The 14,927-nt window shown below is 37.4% G+C and overlaps 1 protein-coding gene across 7 annotated transcripts in view; it reads left to right on the top strand.

Annotated features, from left to right (window-relative positions):
* The window catches only part of SBF2 (SET binding factor 2), a 230,431-nt gene that overhangs the window by 207,476 nt on the left and 8,028 nt on the right, over positions 1 to 14,927 (top strand). For all 7 annotated transcript variants that reach the window (XM_084208186.1, XM_084208185.1, XM_084208181.1 and 4 more), the window contains 6 exons: positions 41 to 217; positions 3,053 to 3,154; positions 4,290 to 4,475; positions 10,948 to 11,074; positions 11,949 to 12,076; positions 12,572 to 12,805. In XM_084208186.1, the coding sequence (XP_084064312.1) occupies positions 41 to 217; positions 3,053 to 3,154; positions 4,290 to 4,475; positions 10,948 to 11,074; positions 11,949 to 12,076; positions 12,572 to 12,805 (954 nt within the window). The remainder of the gene's footprint in view (positions 1 to 40; positions 218 to 3,052; positions 3,155 to 4,289; positions 4,476 to 10,947; positions 11,075 to 11,948; positions 12,077 to 12,571; positions 12,806 to 14,927) is intronic.

Genomic DNA, 14,927 nt, shown 5'->3' with positions numbered 1-14,927 from the left:
TCCCTTTTAAATTACATCTGCTGTTGTCCTTTTCATACAGGGGTTCAAACTAGATTTTGCTTTGAATTGTGAATTTGTTCCTGTTGAATTCAGTGACATCCGGCAGACAAAGGCGAGCTTTAAAAAGCTGATGAGAGCTTGCGTTCCCAGCACTATTCCTACTGACTCTGAGGCAACATTCCTCAAAGCTCTTGGGGAGTCAGAGTGGTTCCCACAGGTAATTTATCTGACAGGTACTTCTGATAATCTATGTGCAGTGCTGCTCACACAGAATAAATTCCAAGCTCTTGTGACAGAGGACTATTGTGTTCTAACCAGCTGTTCTTCACTCACTGGAAGCTCCTTGCATGCTCTCTATTCTGGCATTACACAGCCATTACTATTATTTGAATGCCATCGTAATATTTACAAATAGGGGAGGCATTTCTATAACAAAATTTATGTTTTATAGCATGGAACACACACACACAAGGAGAGGTGACTGGGTTTTCTATTTATATACGTTCATGGTCTTGGTTTTAAATTATTTTTCTTATTTTATATATTTTAAAAATCAGAATAAGAAAGTGTGGGATTATAAATGAGCTTTTTGATTTTAAAAATAATATTTGACTCTTCCTATGTGTTCCCACCCTGGATTTTGATATGCACAAGTTAAAAAACAAGGAAACATCTGTTGTGGGATATGGGGGAGTGTTTGTGGGGAAGAGAGGATTCTATGTGTGTTACCCCTTTTCTCTGAATCTGTACCTTTATTTCACCATCTCATATTCCTTTACATAAATATCAACCAAACAAAGGCAAGACTGGAGCAAACTTTGCAAGAGTCAAATTAAGAAGGATGTGGGAAAGCCAGCTCTTTGTAAATCTAAAGCCACTTTAATTACAGGGAATGGTTTTTAACAGCTGCTTGTTATGTTTGGAAACCCCTGCAGAATATACTTTTCTCAAATGCAATTAATCACAGAAAGCAGAACAGAATTATGCTGATTTCTTAAGGAGGAAATACTTGTGAGTAACTTGTCAGTTATCACACATCAGGAAATGCACTCCTGGTTGAAATGTGCTGCAAGGAGGGGCTCAGCTGCTTCCCTGGGCTGAGAGCAGGAGCTGCTCATGGCTGGGCTGCCCACCAAGGCTTCCAGGAAGGGGAGAAGTTGGGGGAACATGAAAAAGACCTGACTTCCTCAGCATGTGAACATTTTCCATCACAGAGTGGTTGAGCAAGTTCATAAGTGTAGAAAAATTAACCTAATGGAATTTCTTCATTGAATTAATGAAATAAACTTGTTCCCTGCAGCAGCCCAGGGATGGAGGGCAGATAACACTGCAGTTCTCTCTTTTGGCATATTTCAGGGGATCATTCCTTGCTTGGGGTGCATCACTCTGCTGAGGGCTAGGACATCTTGTCACACATCAGCTTTGTTATATTTAAACCACATTTCTGTGGTTTAAATCATGTCATATCTGACTTATGTGATAAAGCTAATTTATGGCTGATAAAGTTAATTTATGACTGATTTGGCACATTTTCTACTATTCCCATGAAAGAACATAGATCTGTCATCTCAGAAATGTTTTCATTGTATTATGCTTTCCTCTTCTGGGCAATAGAAGTTTAAAACTACAGATTTTAACACTGTATGGACTATCTCTTTATAAGAATATGAATGCATAGAGGAAAATTGAACACCGCCCTGTCTTCTGAACACAAATTATAAAAATAGTGGTTTGCATTGTTAACAATGAATCTGTAAAACCAGATTGCATATCAGTTTCCTCATTAAGGATGGGAAGAAACAGCCTTTCTTCTATTCTACTGCCTAAGAAAGCACAGAAGAATAAACGAGCTTGGTTTTAAAAGTGGTTCTCTTTTTAGTCTTTTCTTTTAAAAATTGCAGGAAAATTAATCTGTTTGGGTTGGGATTTTTCTCTCAATAATGGCTCTGTGAATGCTCAGAGGAGTCAAAGTTTTGTATCACAATTTCCATAGCAATATTGATCAGATTTTTAAGAGGAAGAAAGCAGACTGCCATGAATAAGGATGAATTTTTTAGGTTTAAACTGTTGATCATTCTTGCTCTTGTTTCTTGTTTTCTTCAATTAATTTTCTTCTCACTTTCCTGTGCCTTTTGTACTTCTTGAACTTTCTTTTTTTCCTTGCATAAATGATCTTAGATGTTTCTTACCATCTTTTGTTTGTTTTCCTGTACTGTTTTCTTCCTTCTTTCAGGCTTTCATCTTTCCTATTGCTTCTGTTGGTTGGATTATATTCAGTGCTGCACAAAGAACAGCTTCACTCTGCTGTAAAAAACTGAATTGTTTATGTATTACCTATTATGTTGTTTACCAAGAGTGCTGTCATAGTATACAAAAATGGTAAAATCATCATATAGATTTTTCTTTTTAATAATAATGATCTGAAGTCTTGTAGTAAGATAAAATTGCCCAGATTCACCTGAACTTCTTTAACCTGCTTATTTTAGCATCATTGTGTCATGAATATTAAAGTCCAAATCATTCAAGTGTCCACTTTTCATATATTTTAGCCTGTCTGCCCAACGATCTAAACTGTTTCTCTGTTGTTGTTATTATTGTTCAGTTCATTAATTTCCAACTTCCATGGTACTGAGTATTAGTAATATTGTAAATATCCTGCAAGGGTTCTCCCATCAAAGTACTTAGTGACTTTATGGAATCTTAATATTTCACAGGAAATTATTTTAGTGTTAAGCCCAGGATGGAATTTCTCTCCAGTAAATCTGTCAACTGTGTTGTTCCCATTCTCCTTTTTATGACAGCTAGTTTATTACAGTTACTCATTGGCTTTAATACTTAAAGTTCCTATCTTCAAAACTTCCCTTAGTTTTATTGTAGTTCAGATAGAAATCCTTAGACTGTCGCATTTTATTGTTGCCTAATCAGCTGCATTAATGTATTTCTCTATGCTATATGTGGATCCAGGAATACATTTTAAATAAGAAAATACTCTATTTATTGATATTATTAAAGATTTATCTAGAGTGTGTTACTCATTCATGATATTTTATAGCTTCACAGGATAATGCAACTGGGTGTGATCATCTCTGAGCTCCTGGAAAACGGGTCTTCTGTTATGGTTTGTTTGGAAGATGGCTGGGATATTACTGCTCAAGTAAGCTGCTATAAAAACCTTGAAATAGTTCAATATTAAGAAAAAACATGAGGCAATGCTTTTTTACACAAGTGACAGATAATTTGCCATGACATTCATAAATTTGTGTTGTGGCAGCAGAGAAGAAACCAGAATGCATGAATCCTTGCATTCATTTGCAATTTATTTCATGACATGATTCCTTAAAATGAATTCATTCCAAAGGTCCTGATGGTCTTAACAGTTCTAAGGCTTAGATGTAAGATCTGCATTCCTGCACTTGACCATGTGTAAGAATGAAAGCTAGAAGTTACCACAACTGTTCATTTATTATTTTAAACACAGGAGAAATTTATTCTCTTCCATCCAATTTCCATAAGTAACGTTAGGAGACCACACAGGGAGAAAACTGAATTTGTGCCAAAGTGCCTGTAACACCTGCTGCAAGGACAGATCATCCCAAATTATAAATTAGGTGAATCAAGATCTGCTGCCTGATTTAATAGATGCATTGTGTCCATGCTGCTGCTTCATAATTCAGAAGAGAAACACAGATACACAAAATTCTAGTAAATAAAACCTTCATGTGCAGCCAGCATCGTAATACCAGGTAAACAAGCACACAAAAGAATGTGACCATAATTATTGGAATCATTGCCAAACAATGAAGAGTAGAAAGGGGAGATACATGCCTGGAAGTGCAAGAAGGCTGTGCTGCATTTTAAAGTCTCCTGAGATGCTGTGTATAAAAACAGACTGTGGCTGGGGCAAAACCTCTAAAGCCAAGCTCAGGACCAATTCCTTAATGCTTTTTCTGCTGAGGTAGTAGATGCTATCTTTTAAATGTTTGTTATAATAGGGGTTTTCTTTCAAACATAATTTAAGTGTGGTAAGCATTATAATCACCTCCCAAGTCTGTAGGTGCTTAGGTTTTACTTCTACAGATACCATAAAGTCTCAGTGTATTTGGAGCTTTTTCATGTGGAATATTTGGTTTGTTTCATAATGTGTGTGATAAAATACTTGTCATTGAGTCTATATGAAAGCTTTTGTTTTCTTGAACAATGAACACATTACTGAATGCTTGCATTCATTTGCTAAAGTTTCCCTTAACTTCTGTCAGTGGTAACACAGAATATCCTGTCCTGTGATGCAGGTGGTGTCTCTGGTGCAGTTGCTCAGTGACCCCTTCTACAGGACCCTGGAAGGGTTCCGAATGCTGGTGGAGAAGGAGTGGCTCTCCTTTGGTCACAAATTCAGCCAGCGCAGCAACCTCACCCTCAACTGCCAGGGGAGTGGATTTGCTCCTGTCTTCTTACAGTTCTTAGACTGTGTGCATCAGGTGAGCCAATCTCTAGCTACCATTTACAAGAGGGTTTCATGAAGAAAAGTGTCTATGCCAGTATTTCAGATGTTATGGGTACAGGTTTGGGAGAAGATTAGTAACCTCATTTCCTGGGTGTTAATAAAGTGGATGGATTTCACCCCAAGAAGAGCTGGAATGGTTGTCCAGAGGGAAGCTAACACTGGAGTTACTCTCTTTTGGCATACAGGAGGAGACTGACACAAAGCAGACTCAGAGGGAAGGTTGGGAGTACTGCTCTATTAAGGTTATTTATGTAGAGGTTTCAATTAGAAGGTTTTTAAGCTATGAGTGGCTTTTTGAGTCCTTTATTCGGAAGGAAGAAGAGACTGATTTCTAGGACCTTGACTAGACAGTTTTTAATTCCTTGTGCCTGATGATGTGCCTGGAAGAGGCCTTGTACTGCAGCAGGTCTAGAAGCAATGACAGCTATAAACCAGGGCTTCTGAGATGTTCTGATTTTTATGTCTAGTACATGTTCAGAAGAAGGTGAACACAAACAATTGTTCTGTGTAGGAAGAAATTAGGTTAGGAAGATTATATTAATTTTGGATTAATTCTGAAGTCTGTCCTTTTCTTCATCTCAAACCCCTAAATGTAAGTTCTTTGCAGAGATTCTGTGCATGCAAACATAAGAGGGGTTCTTGCATAGTTCCTCTTGTAGGTGTCCTTCTTTTCCCACTTCTCTGATTTTTCTCACTGAAAAAGCTGAAAGTTTCCTTGACATTATTAACCAGTGTTAAAATGTATGGGTGACTGTGTAGCACAGAAAATTAACTGTTAAGGCACCAGCCTTTTTACTGGGAGCACCCATTCATAGTGAATACTTGCATGGAAGAGCAGTCTGTGAGTAGGTCCTACTCTTCTACCTGAAGAAAACTCCGCAGATTAAATAATTTGCTAAACCAATGGCAAGCAATCTTCAGATATATCTATGTGAGGTTGGTGATGAATGAGCTTAGAAGAAGAGGAGTGAAAAACATGTTATGGAAAAAATCCCGCTTTGTTTGTGTCCCAGTGGTAAACACAACCAGCCATCATTATTGCTGTCTCAGGAGTTAATAAATCATATTCTTGGAATTTGCATTGGTTGCTACAGCACTGCCCTCGTGAAAACCTTAGAAATATTTGTCACATCTTCTGTTTCATCCATTTCCCAGTGGTTGTAGTCATAAGGTTGTTTTTTATTTGAAACTGATTTCTCTAAAGAGAATTTGTACTGCATTTTTTGTTCAAATTAGTGGATCTGCCCAAATGTCACACTTTTTCTTACAGGCTTAGGGTTATTGCTCCTTTTCTGCAGTAGGAAAAAACATATATTCATGATTGCAATGGCTACAGCAGGACAAAATTGCCATGTGCTCTAATACTGAAACCCATCTGCCTGGTGGTTCATTGAGTTCTGTAAATTAGTAATTTGTCTTGGTCATGGTGCTGTGTTCTCTCTGCTTTCAGGTGTCTTCCCTAAGTTCAAATTGGCTGATTGGGTAACGCCATCCATTGGTAGAATGGAGGAAACCTAGCTCTGATTTTTAGCAGTAGTGTAAATTTGGAGTTGGAATCCTTCCAGCATCTCCCCTTACCATTTTTTGATGCTGTTCTGGTGCATGTGCACTGGATTTTTTTGGGAAGAATTTGAACTTGCACCAATGATTTTTCACTGAGCTTAAAACCATTGGGGTCATCAATGTAATGTGGAGTCATCCACTCAACTGGACTAATCCAGTCCAGGTAAAACCACAGATGTGTAGTATGGCTGCAGGGACCTCAGCAGCAGCTCCTTCAGTCTGATTGTCTTCTCTGGGCTCCTTCTGATTTCTTGCTAGTGTAGACATAGCCTACATCCTGTTTCTGCCCCTGGAAACACTTTGCTTCAGTTTTACTGTAATAAATCTTAGAAAGTTGTCATTACAGGGAAATTATCCTCACATGCCCGTGCAGTATTTCCTTCTCAAGTGATTCAGAGATGACACAGGTTTTGGAAACAAAGGGCTTATCCAGAAGAAAGTTAAAAATTAAATTCAAGGATTTGGGTTTATTGTCATGAAATAGAATGAACCATGTTTTCTTCATGGTTTTTCTTTTAGTTATATTTAACAAAATCTGCAGTTCTAAGGATATGGAATAGTGGGTTATAGTCAAGGCACCTTTAAAAGTTAGAATGAAATGCAAAGTGGGACAAATCCCTGCTGTTGACAACGGTCAGGTGCAGTTTTGCCTCAGGCTGCACACATGTGAATGTGTCAAGGAAATACAGGAACATGACCTTTGTAATTCACCTCAGGGAGCAGCTTCAGTGCCTGTCACTTGTTGGAGTCCAAAGTGCAAGGAACTCTCAGAACTTTGGGGCTGGAAGCCAAAGCTTAGAATTAAACACAGGATTTGATTTGACACCTTGGACAGGGCTTCCAAACTTCGCTGCTAGAAGCAAGAATGTGGATTTATAGTTTAAAGCATTGACACATTAAGCTAAGTAAAGGAAAGTTTAGAGTTTTAGAGTTTAAAATAGAGAAAAAATTGAAATATTTAATTTGTTTTGTGCATCATAACATGATTGGCTAAGAAAGCTTACACTGTAGTATGGGTCCGTAAGACAAAATATTTAAGGATTGGGTCAAAAACATAAATATCCTTGTTGGCAGTGTTTTATTGGTCAATAACTCCTTGAAAGGTCTTGTAACTAAGGGTCTTGTGACCTTCTGAACCATGCTGTAACAATGTGAGCCAAATTCACTCTTCCTGCCTATGTAGAAGATAAAAGAAGTAAACTGCATCATCAAAAACGACTCAGAGGTCCCGTCTTGAATTCCTTCCAAAATTGCCCCCAAGTGAATTATCACAGTCACTCAGCAGGTATCTGACTCTCTCTTAGGAAGTGCACAGGTTATTATTAGCAGATTCATTTTCCAGAGAGAAGAGCATTTCCTGTTGGTGGGTTTGAGCTGTGTGCCCTGGGTGCAGCTGTGCCAGCAGGACGGGTACCTCCTGCTGCCTGCCAGGAGCTGTTCACTGCTGCTCTGGTGGAGACAGCACCTCCAGTCCCTCAGCTCAGGGCGTCTGGGCAGCCTGCCTGCTTTTCCCAGCCAAAATGTTGGGGAAAATTTGGTAGAAAAGACCATTAGAAGCAGTTCAGCTTGTCCATCTGAAGGAGACAGTAGCTTCTTATGAGGAAAGATAAGGCTGTGAAAGGGTTATAATTATTTTGCCCGGTGTTACCTTCATCCAAGACAGGGCATGGGAAGCACAATCAGGCTAATATTGATAATACAGACTTGTCTGTGAGCTGAATGGCCTACAGTCCTATGGAGAATGCAATTCTGAGCAACTTATCTAGAACTAGAGTTAGATTATCCTTCTAACTCGTGATAACTCTTCTAACTCGTAGCATTGAGTTCCCAAATTCTAACAGTGTGGTTGTGATTTCCAGGGAAATTGATTTTGAAGTGAAATTATTGAAATTTCTTTGTCATAAAAAACAAGTTTTCTCAACATCTCTACCTGAAAATTTTTGTAAATTTTCATTGGTTTCTGTGCAAATTGTTACAGAATCCAATTAGATTGCAACTTAACCCTGAAGTGTAATATATTGTGTATGATCAGTTTTCAAAAAATTGCATATTAATTGGAAGCAAACATTTGGTCCTTTCAGAGTGTTTTTAACCTTTAGAATCCATATACTAGGTGCAGTAAGAAAATTACCACAGAGTCAGTACATGCATTAAATATCAGGAGTTAAACTAAAGATCCAGAGAAAACAAATGAAGCAGTGGTTCCTAAATTAGAACTGCGTCATCTTATAAAAAGTCATTGTTTATGCCAATATCTCCAGGTGTCAGCTGAATTATTAATGCAAAATCAGTCTTTCACAATAGCAGCATCTGGCAGATACTTTCCCTGCTTCTAAGGAGACGGAGTTTATGCAAGTGATGTCACTGAGGAAGCTTTTCTTATTTTTCTTCGGAATCTGTTTGGTAATTTATTAACTATAATTAAACCAGGATGATTTTCTAGAGCTGACATCTTTTAAGCCCATCAGGAGCTCTGTCCCAGCACCCTGTGTAAGAGGAGGTGAGTGCTGCTCCCATGGGAGGTGTGCTCAGGCATTCCAGGGTTTGCAGGAGAAGCCTCGGAGCCATTACCAGCACAGGACCTTTGGAGTGTTGTATTCCTCATTCATGCTAAGTGAAAATTGATTTAAAAAACCAAAAATCTATTAGAAAACTAAGGAAAGCTGATAGATCTGTAAGATTATTAAATACATTTAGGAGTTACTTCAGTGGGACCGTGGTAATTTTAAAAACAACTCCAGAATGCTGAGTTTCTCTAACCATAGTATTAGAAACATGTACAGGTTTAATCAGGTTTTAAATGTTCATGTGTTATGGGGATTAAGACAACAATTGCTACATTGTTCACCTCTATCAGAGAAATGTTTTATACATGTTTTCTCTTTAAAAGTAAATTATATTATGATAACTTACAGTTACTACAATATTTCTGCATCCAGAAATCTCAGAAATGGAATCACTCACAACATTTAGAGCCATGACAGAATCTTATCAGCAGCTTGTTCTTGTAACTCTTACATGTATTAAAATAATTGTTGGACCATAAGTAGAAGTTAAGACCCTGTATATATTTCATGTCAAATAGCAGAATGTTGCCTTTCTTTCCTACAGTATGTTAAAAAAACCTTCTCCTAACACAAGGAGAAAGTATGTACTAAAGAAGATATGGAAGAAAACCTCTTTTTTTTTATAAATAGAGCTAAATATTTAATTTGTCTATAAAGTTGAAGTTCTGAATTTATCATAGAAAAAAAATTGCTTATTCTTACATCTTTTATTCTTACAAATCAGTGCAGGAATGTAGGATTTATATCAGGGGGAAAATGGGGATTAAATAAGAGTGGGTATATTGAACTGACATGTCTTAAAAGTATCTGAGCATTTAAAATGCCCAGCCCCAAGATTATATTGAGATATAAGAACAGCAGATTCTCTGACTGGAACGCTGTGTGGGTGTTTGTAGGTCCTTTCAAGGGATTTTCCTGTCACTGTTGGATGTTCAGTAGAAAATCTCTCCTTGCTAAACACTTAATTCCCCCTTTATTTAGGTGGTCTATGTGGAAATATAAATGTAAGGAGCTTCAAGTAAGCTTAGTAACAGCTTCCAATAGTACTGAAAAAACCCCATGGAATAACTGACAGGTTGAGAGAGAAACTGATAAGAGATTAGAGAGAAAATATGGAACAGAAAAAGGAGTGGTGGGAATGGAGAAGACAAGGCAGGGGTAGATTGCAGAATTAAAGGTATATTGCACCTTTGATGTGGAGCTAGACAAGGAACAGTGGGACTAACTTCAAATGTGAAATTCAATCAGCAGTTTCTTTTTCAATTGCAAGCTGTACTTATTTCCACTGCAATTCAGAATTTTCAGTTAATTGCCAGGTTTATTCTGAAAATAAAAGAACCTCGGTCATAAATTGACTTGAAGAGTAAATTTTAAATTAACACATGAAGTTTCTCCAAGCACTATCTCATCAAGATTTTTAGAATCTTTCATTTTGCATAGATATCAAGTATAGATATCAGTAACTAATGCTAATTTTTTTTGCCATGAATATTAAACTTTGTGCTTAAAATCTTTCATCAGGCTCTTTATGATAATGTTAAAGAGAAGCTGCTGTGAAAAACAGTGCTGTACTCTGATAGTCTTGTATAGTTTTCTTAAATAAAGATCAGCTCCTGACTCACATTGGAGACATTCACTGAATCAGACAGACCCACAGCCCAAGGAGGGTAACAATTTAAGGAATGACATGGTTTTAACTGTTTTAAAAGAATAATGGCAAGACACCTCCTCATTGTGGGGTTTTTTCCATACTCTAATATTTTTGATTATATTTTGAAAAGGAAGAAATATGTGAAGACTAGTAAGTACTTGAGAAATTGGCAGTTTCAGGAGTGGTAGGTGGAATCTCATTTGCAGCATTGTCTCTGTACTTGTCTGCTGTGTGGGGTTCTCAGTAACAGCCAGAAATCCAATGGGAAACCTTTCAGTTAAAGGTGGAATTCCAGCCACATCCAGGAGAGCATCTTTACCTGTGAAGTTATGTGCTGACTCAAGAATTATCATAGAAGATTTATTTCCAGTTAGATTTCCTGGAAGAATCATGGGGTTTGTACAGAGAATGATGCTGCTTATTGCACAGTTCACTCTGTCTGCTCTGAAATGTTCTTGCAGCATAGACAATACATGAATTTATTTAGCCAAAAAATATTCTAGGACAAAATGTTAGAAGGATTTTTGTGACACTTGCAATTTGTTTTCAGCATTCATGGGGGAATTGTTTTGCTGTCATTTCACTTTATTATTTCTTACATATCTATTTGTATTATCCTCAATATCCACTTTTTTCCTTTTTTTTTTCTTAATTTTATTTTTTAGATTCATAACCAATACCCGACAGAGTTTGAGTTCAATCAATATTATCTGAAGTTTCTGGCTTTTCATCACATATCAAATCGATTTAAAACATTTCTTCTGGATTCAGATTATGAGAGACTAGAACATGGTATGTGTGATCTTTGTGTCTTGCATACTGCTTGTGTAGCTGTTGATATTTTTCTCCTCAATAGTTGATCTACAAAAACTTGCCTGGGTTAAAATGGTCACCACTAGCTGCATGGTGACCACATAAGGAATTTCCATGTCATGAAATTACATGTCAGGTGTAGAAAGGAAAGTGGAGGTGAAGAACATGTAGCATTTCCTGCAGCAGTGATTCCTGAGCCCTGCCTCTGATGGCCCTAAGAGAAAGTATAAGCAATTAATGCCGTGCCTAATTGGCATCAATTGCTGAGTTTTTAGCAATTTTTCCAGGTAGTTCCATTTTCCCTACTAAATACCTTCTTTTAACAGAAACAAAGTCTCTGTGAGTCCGTCAGAGAGTGCACAAAGTTTCAAGAAAGAAAAGCCTTTCCATCAGTTACCTCCCACTTCTTCCTCTTGCATTACCTTCAGTGTTTCTCCTTTTATATTTTCTGTTTTACTCCATCTGTCATGTGCAACCTGACTGGTTCCAAGGCCTTAGCTGCCCTCAGAGCCATCTTACTGAGGCTACACCACCTCAGCTGAGCCTGTTCTTGGGACTTGTCCACCCAAACATGCTCCAAATTTCTCTGCTTTGGGGGCTGCTTCTCGTGGCATACGATCAATTGTAATGGTTTCTTAGAAACTGTTGGAGCTGTGGGGCAGATTAGACCTGAGCAACCATTTTATTTAAAAAAAAAAATGTTAATATCTATTATTTATCTATTTCCTCTTGCAATGGCATTGGATAGTAGAGTTTGCTATACCTTCAATCTGTGCAATTCCTTTGGGCTGTGCTTTAGCATTTGTTGTGCATTATCCCAAAGACACCTTTTTGCTGCTCTCCTTTTCTCCAGGGACATTGTTTGAAGATAAAGGAGATAAACATGCCAAGAAAGGAATTTGTATTTGGGAATGTATTGAAAAGATGCACAAAAGGAGCCCTATTTTCTTCAATTACCTCTATGCCCCTGCTGAAATCGAGGTATGATTTGTTATTCTGAGTGATTCCTTGAGTACTTTTTAGTATCTTAATTGTTCTGAACAAAGTATTTGGTGAACAAAATTAACCTTACCTGACTGACTGGAGCAGTATCTGAAAGTCATGGCAATGTAATTTAAAGGGCCAAATTCTGGAACATGTATTCATACTTCCTGGTAAGCTAAATGAGGTTCCCTGTTTGATTTCAATAAATTATATGAATTATTATTAAAATTGTCTTTAAAGGGGAACTGAGTTTAGAGTCATAATGGGTTACATTTCACAGCAATCTGAATCACATTATCTACATCTCTGTCTTATATGACCATGTCTGTTCCCTAGACTGAGCTGTGTCTTGAATAATTCTAGAAAATTCACAGTACACTCACCATGGTAGAATTCAATTTAGAATAATCTGGAAAATACAGGTATTGTGTTGTAAATCTTGAATTCAAAGGCTTCCTTCATGTCATTATACTAACACTTTGTTTCAAATAGGCACTGAAGCCAAATGTAAATATGTCTAGCCTCAAAAAGTGGGATTATTACGTAGAAGAGATTTTGGCTACAGGTCCTTCCTATGATTGGACCATGGTACCTGCAAAATGCAGTGTTTCAGAAGAAAATGACCAGGCAGATGGTTCAGTCTCTCAGACTAAGAGGAAAATAGTGTGGCCATGTTATGATGATGTAAAAAAAATACAGCCTGATGCCATCACCAGCCTTTTAAATGTGAGTACTTGTGTTGCACAGAACAGTGAGTTCTCTAATGCTCATGAAAGTCATATTTACTTTTTATTGAAGTTATTGCTTTACAGATGTACTGTTCTTAAAGGATCATGGTAGGTGTCAAAACAGGTCTTTAGTAAGACTGATCTGGAGATGTGGTGGAGGTTCTGGGAATCAATCAAATTTCCTGCAAAGCTGATGTTGTTCTGAATGCACACTTTCCTGAAAATGTGCTTTAATAGTAATCAACAACTACTCATGGATTCATTTCTTCACTGTCTGTTTTAAAGAATAAATAAAATTTAGGTTGCTTTTCATATGAAATGCAGGAGCAGCTATTTTCATTTGGGGAAATGGTGAATCTTCTTTTTTGACTTCTTTCTCCTCATTCTGAAGTAGGTGTGTGGTAAAATAACGACCCAGATTCTTGGACAGATCAGAAAATAGAATCTGACACTTGTTGATTGTAACAATTGGGAAGCAGATACACAAACATAAACTGAACATCTTGGCCCACATTTCTCAAAAAAGCTTGCCATTATTGCTTTCAGTTTATTTATGTTTACTAAAAGCAAACTGATAAATTTAGATTTCTTCAAAATATTTTGGTACTTGAAATAGACGCTTGATTTTGGCTTTTTCTTGTTTGAGCTCACTTAGGCTGCTTAGTTTCTGTCCTTCATTAGAAGATGAAAAATGATCCCATTACCATCATTGTTAGTAGTAGTTATTTAGAGTGATTTAACATCTGTCTGCTCTTAAAGATGAAGATGCTTGTTGATTATAAAATTAACAGCCTAACATTTGGTTATCATCATAATTGGTAGTGCAAGAAAATGACAAGGGCACTTTCACTTCCATTGTTTTGAGCCACTTGCATGTCCAGATGCACATCCCTGTGTGCAGTTTTATTTTGAAAACTCTTTGCAAACTTTACCTTAAATTAAAGCTGGGATTATGGACCCCACTACTGCAATGCTTGGAAAATCAGGATGTGCTCTAGGCCCCCAATTCTTCTGATTCAAAGATGATTTTTAGCAATGCAGGAAGCTTCTGAATGGATGTGGGTCCTTGAAGGTTTTGGTACAGTTTGCTTTATTCTGGCACATTCCTCAAATTCCGTTTGGTCTGCTCCTTCCAGTCCTGATTGATCGAACGCAGGAACGATGCCTGGTAAAATAAATAAATAAATAAAGAGAATCTCATGTAAAACCCCCCCTTGACTCAAAATAAGAGAGTCAGAACTTCTCAGAGCTTCTAACTTGCCAGAGGCAAAGGAAGGGCAGTCTCTCAGCAGGGAACATTTTGGGGATTGTTCAGCAAAGCACAGAGAGGTTTGTATCAGGTAACCCGAGGCCAGGAGCACATCAGGAACACAGCAAGGTTTTCCTACATTTCTTCCTGGGGTATGTGCCAGACTATCCATGTCCACAACTGTGAGAAACTGCCATATAACAGGGAAATTAGCCATCTTATAGGCTAAAGAAATGTGGGTCAGGTTTTATAGAGTTTAAATGTTATTCGTGAATTAGATTATAGTAATAAAAGATAGCAGTGGAGAGAACATTTGGAAAACTTTGGAGAGGTTGTACAAAGGTTACAAAAATATTCTTCTAAGTTTAAAAAGCAAAGTGAACGTTCTTTTAAAACAAGTTGTTAATTTAGGGCTATTGCTGATATAGGAGAAAGACCTCCTTTAATCATAAATCCACTGAGAATGTGTTGGTATCCAAAAAATGTTTCAATTGAGACCATATTTAGCATCGTAAATTACTGGGGAAGATTGAGTCTCGCTTAGTTTATAATGATAAGCCCAAATTTGTTTGTTCTAAAGATATTTTTCAATTGAAAACTAGATAGTGCACTTCAGGATGTAAAGCTGAAACAGAGAAGTTATTGAGTGCCTTAATTCAGAATTTTCAGGGAAGAATGTGATGCTCTTCTTTTAAGAGTGGATCAGATCCTGGTATTTGTAAGCATTGTGAGAAATGAACCTGTGTGCATTCACAGGCATATTGTGGGTGCAAAGGAGGAGATCAGCATCCAGAGTTCTGGAGCTGCTGCAGATGTAACTCCCATCTCTACCATTCAAATATTCCAAAGTTATTTAGCAGGTCTTCTGGAA

The sequence above is a fragment of the Fringilla coelebs genome, assembly GCF_963513975.1.
Source record: "Fringilla coelebs genome assembly, chromosome: 6".
Lineage (NCBI taxonomy): Eukaryota > Metazoa > Chordata > Aves > Passeriformes > Fringillidae > Fringilla > Fringilla coelebs.
Note: the sequence above shows the minus strand (reverse complement) of the source record. Positions and strands in the feature narration are given on the sequence as shown.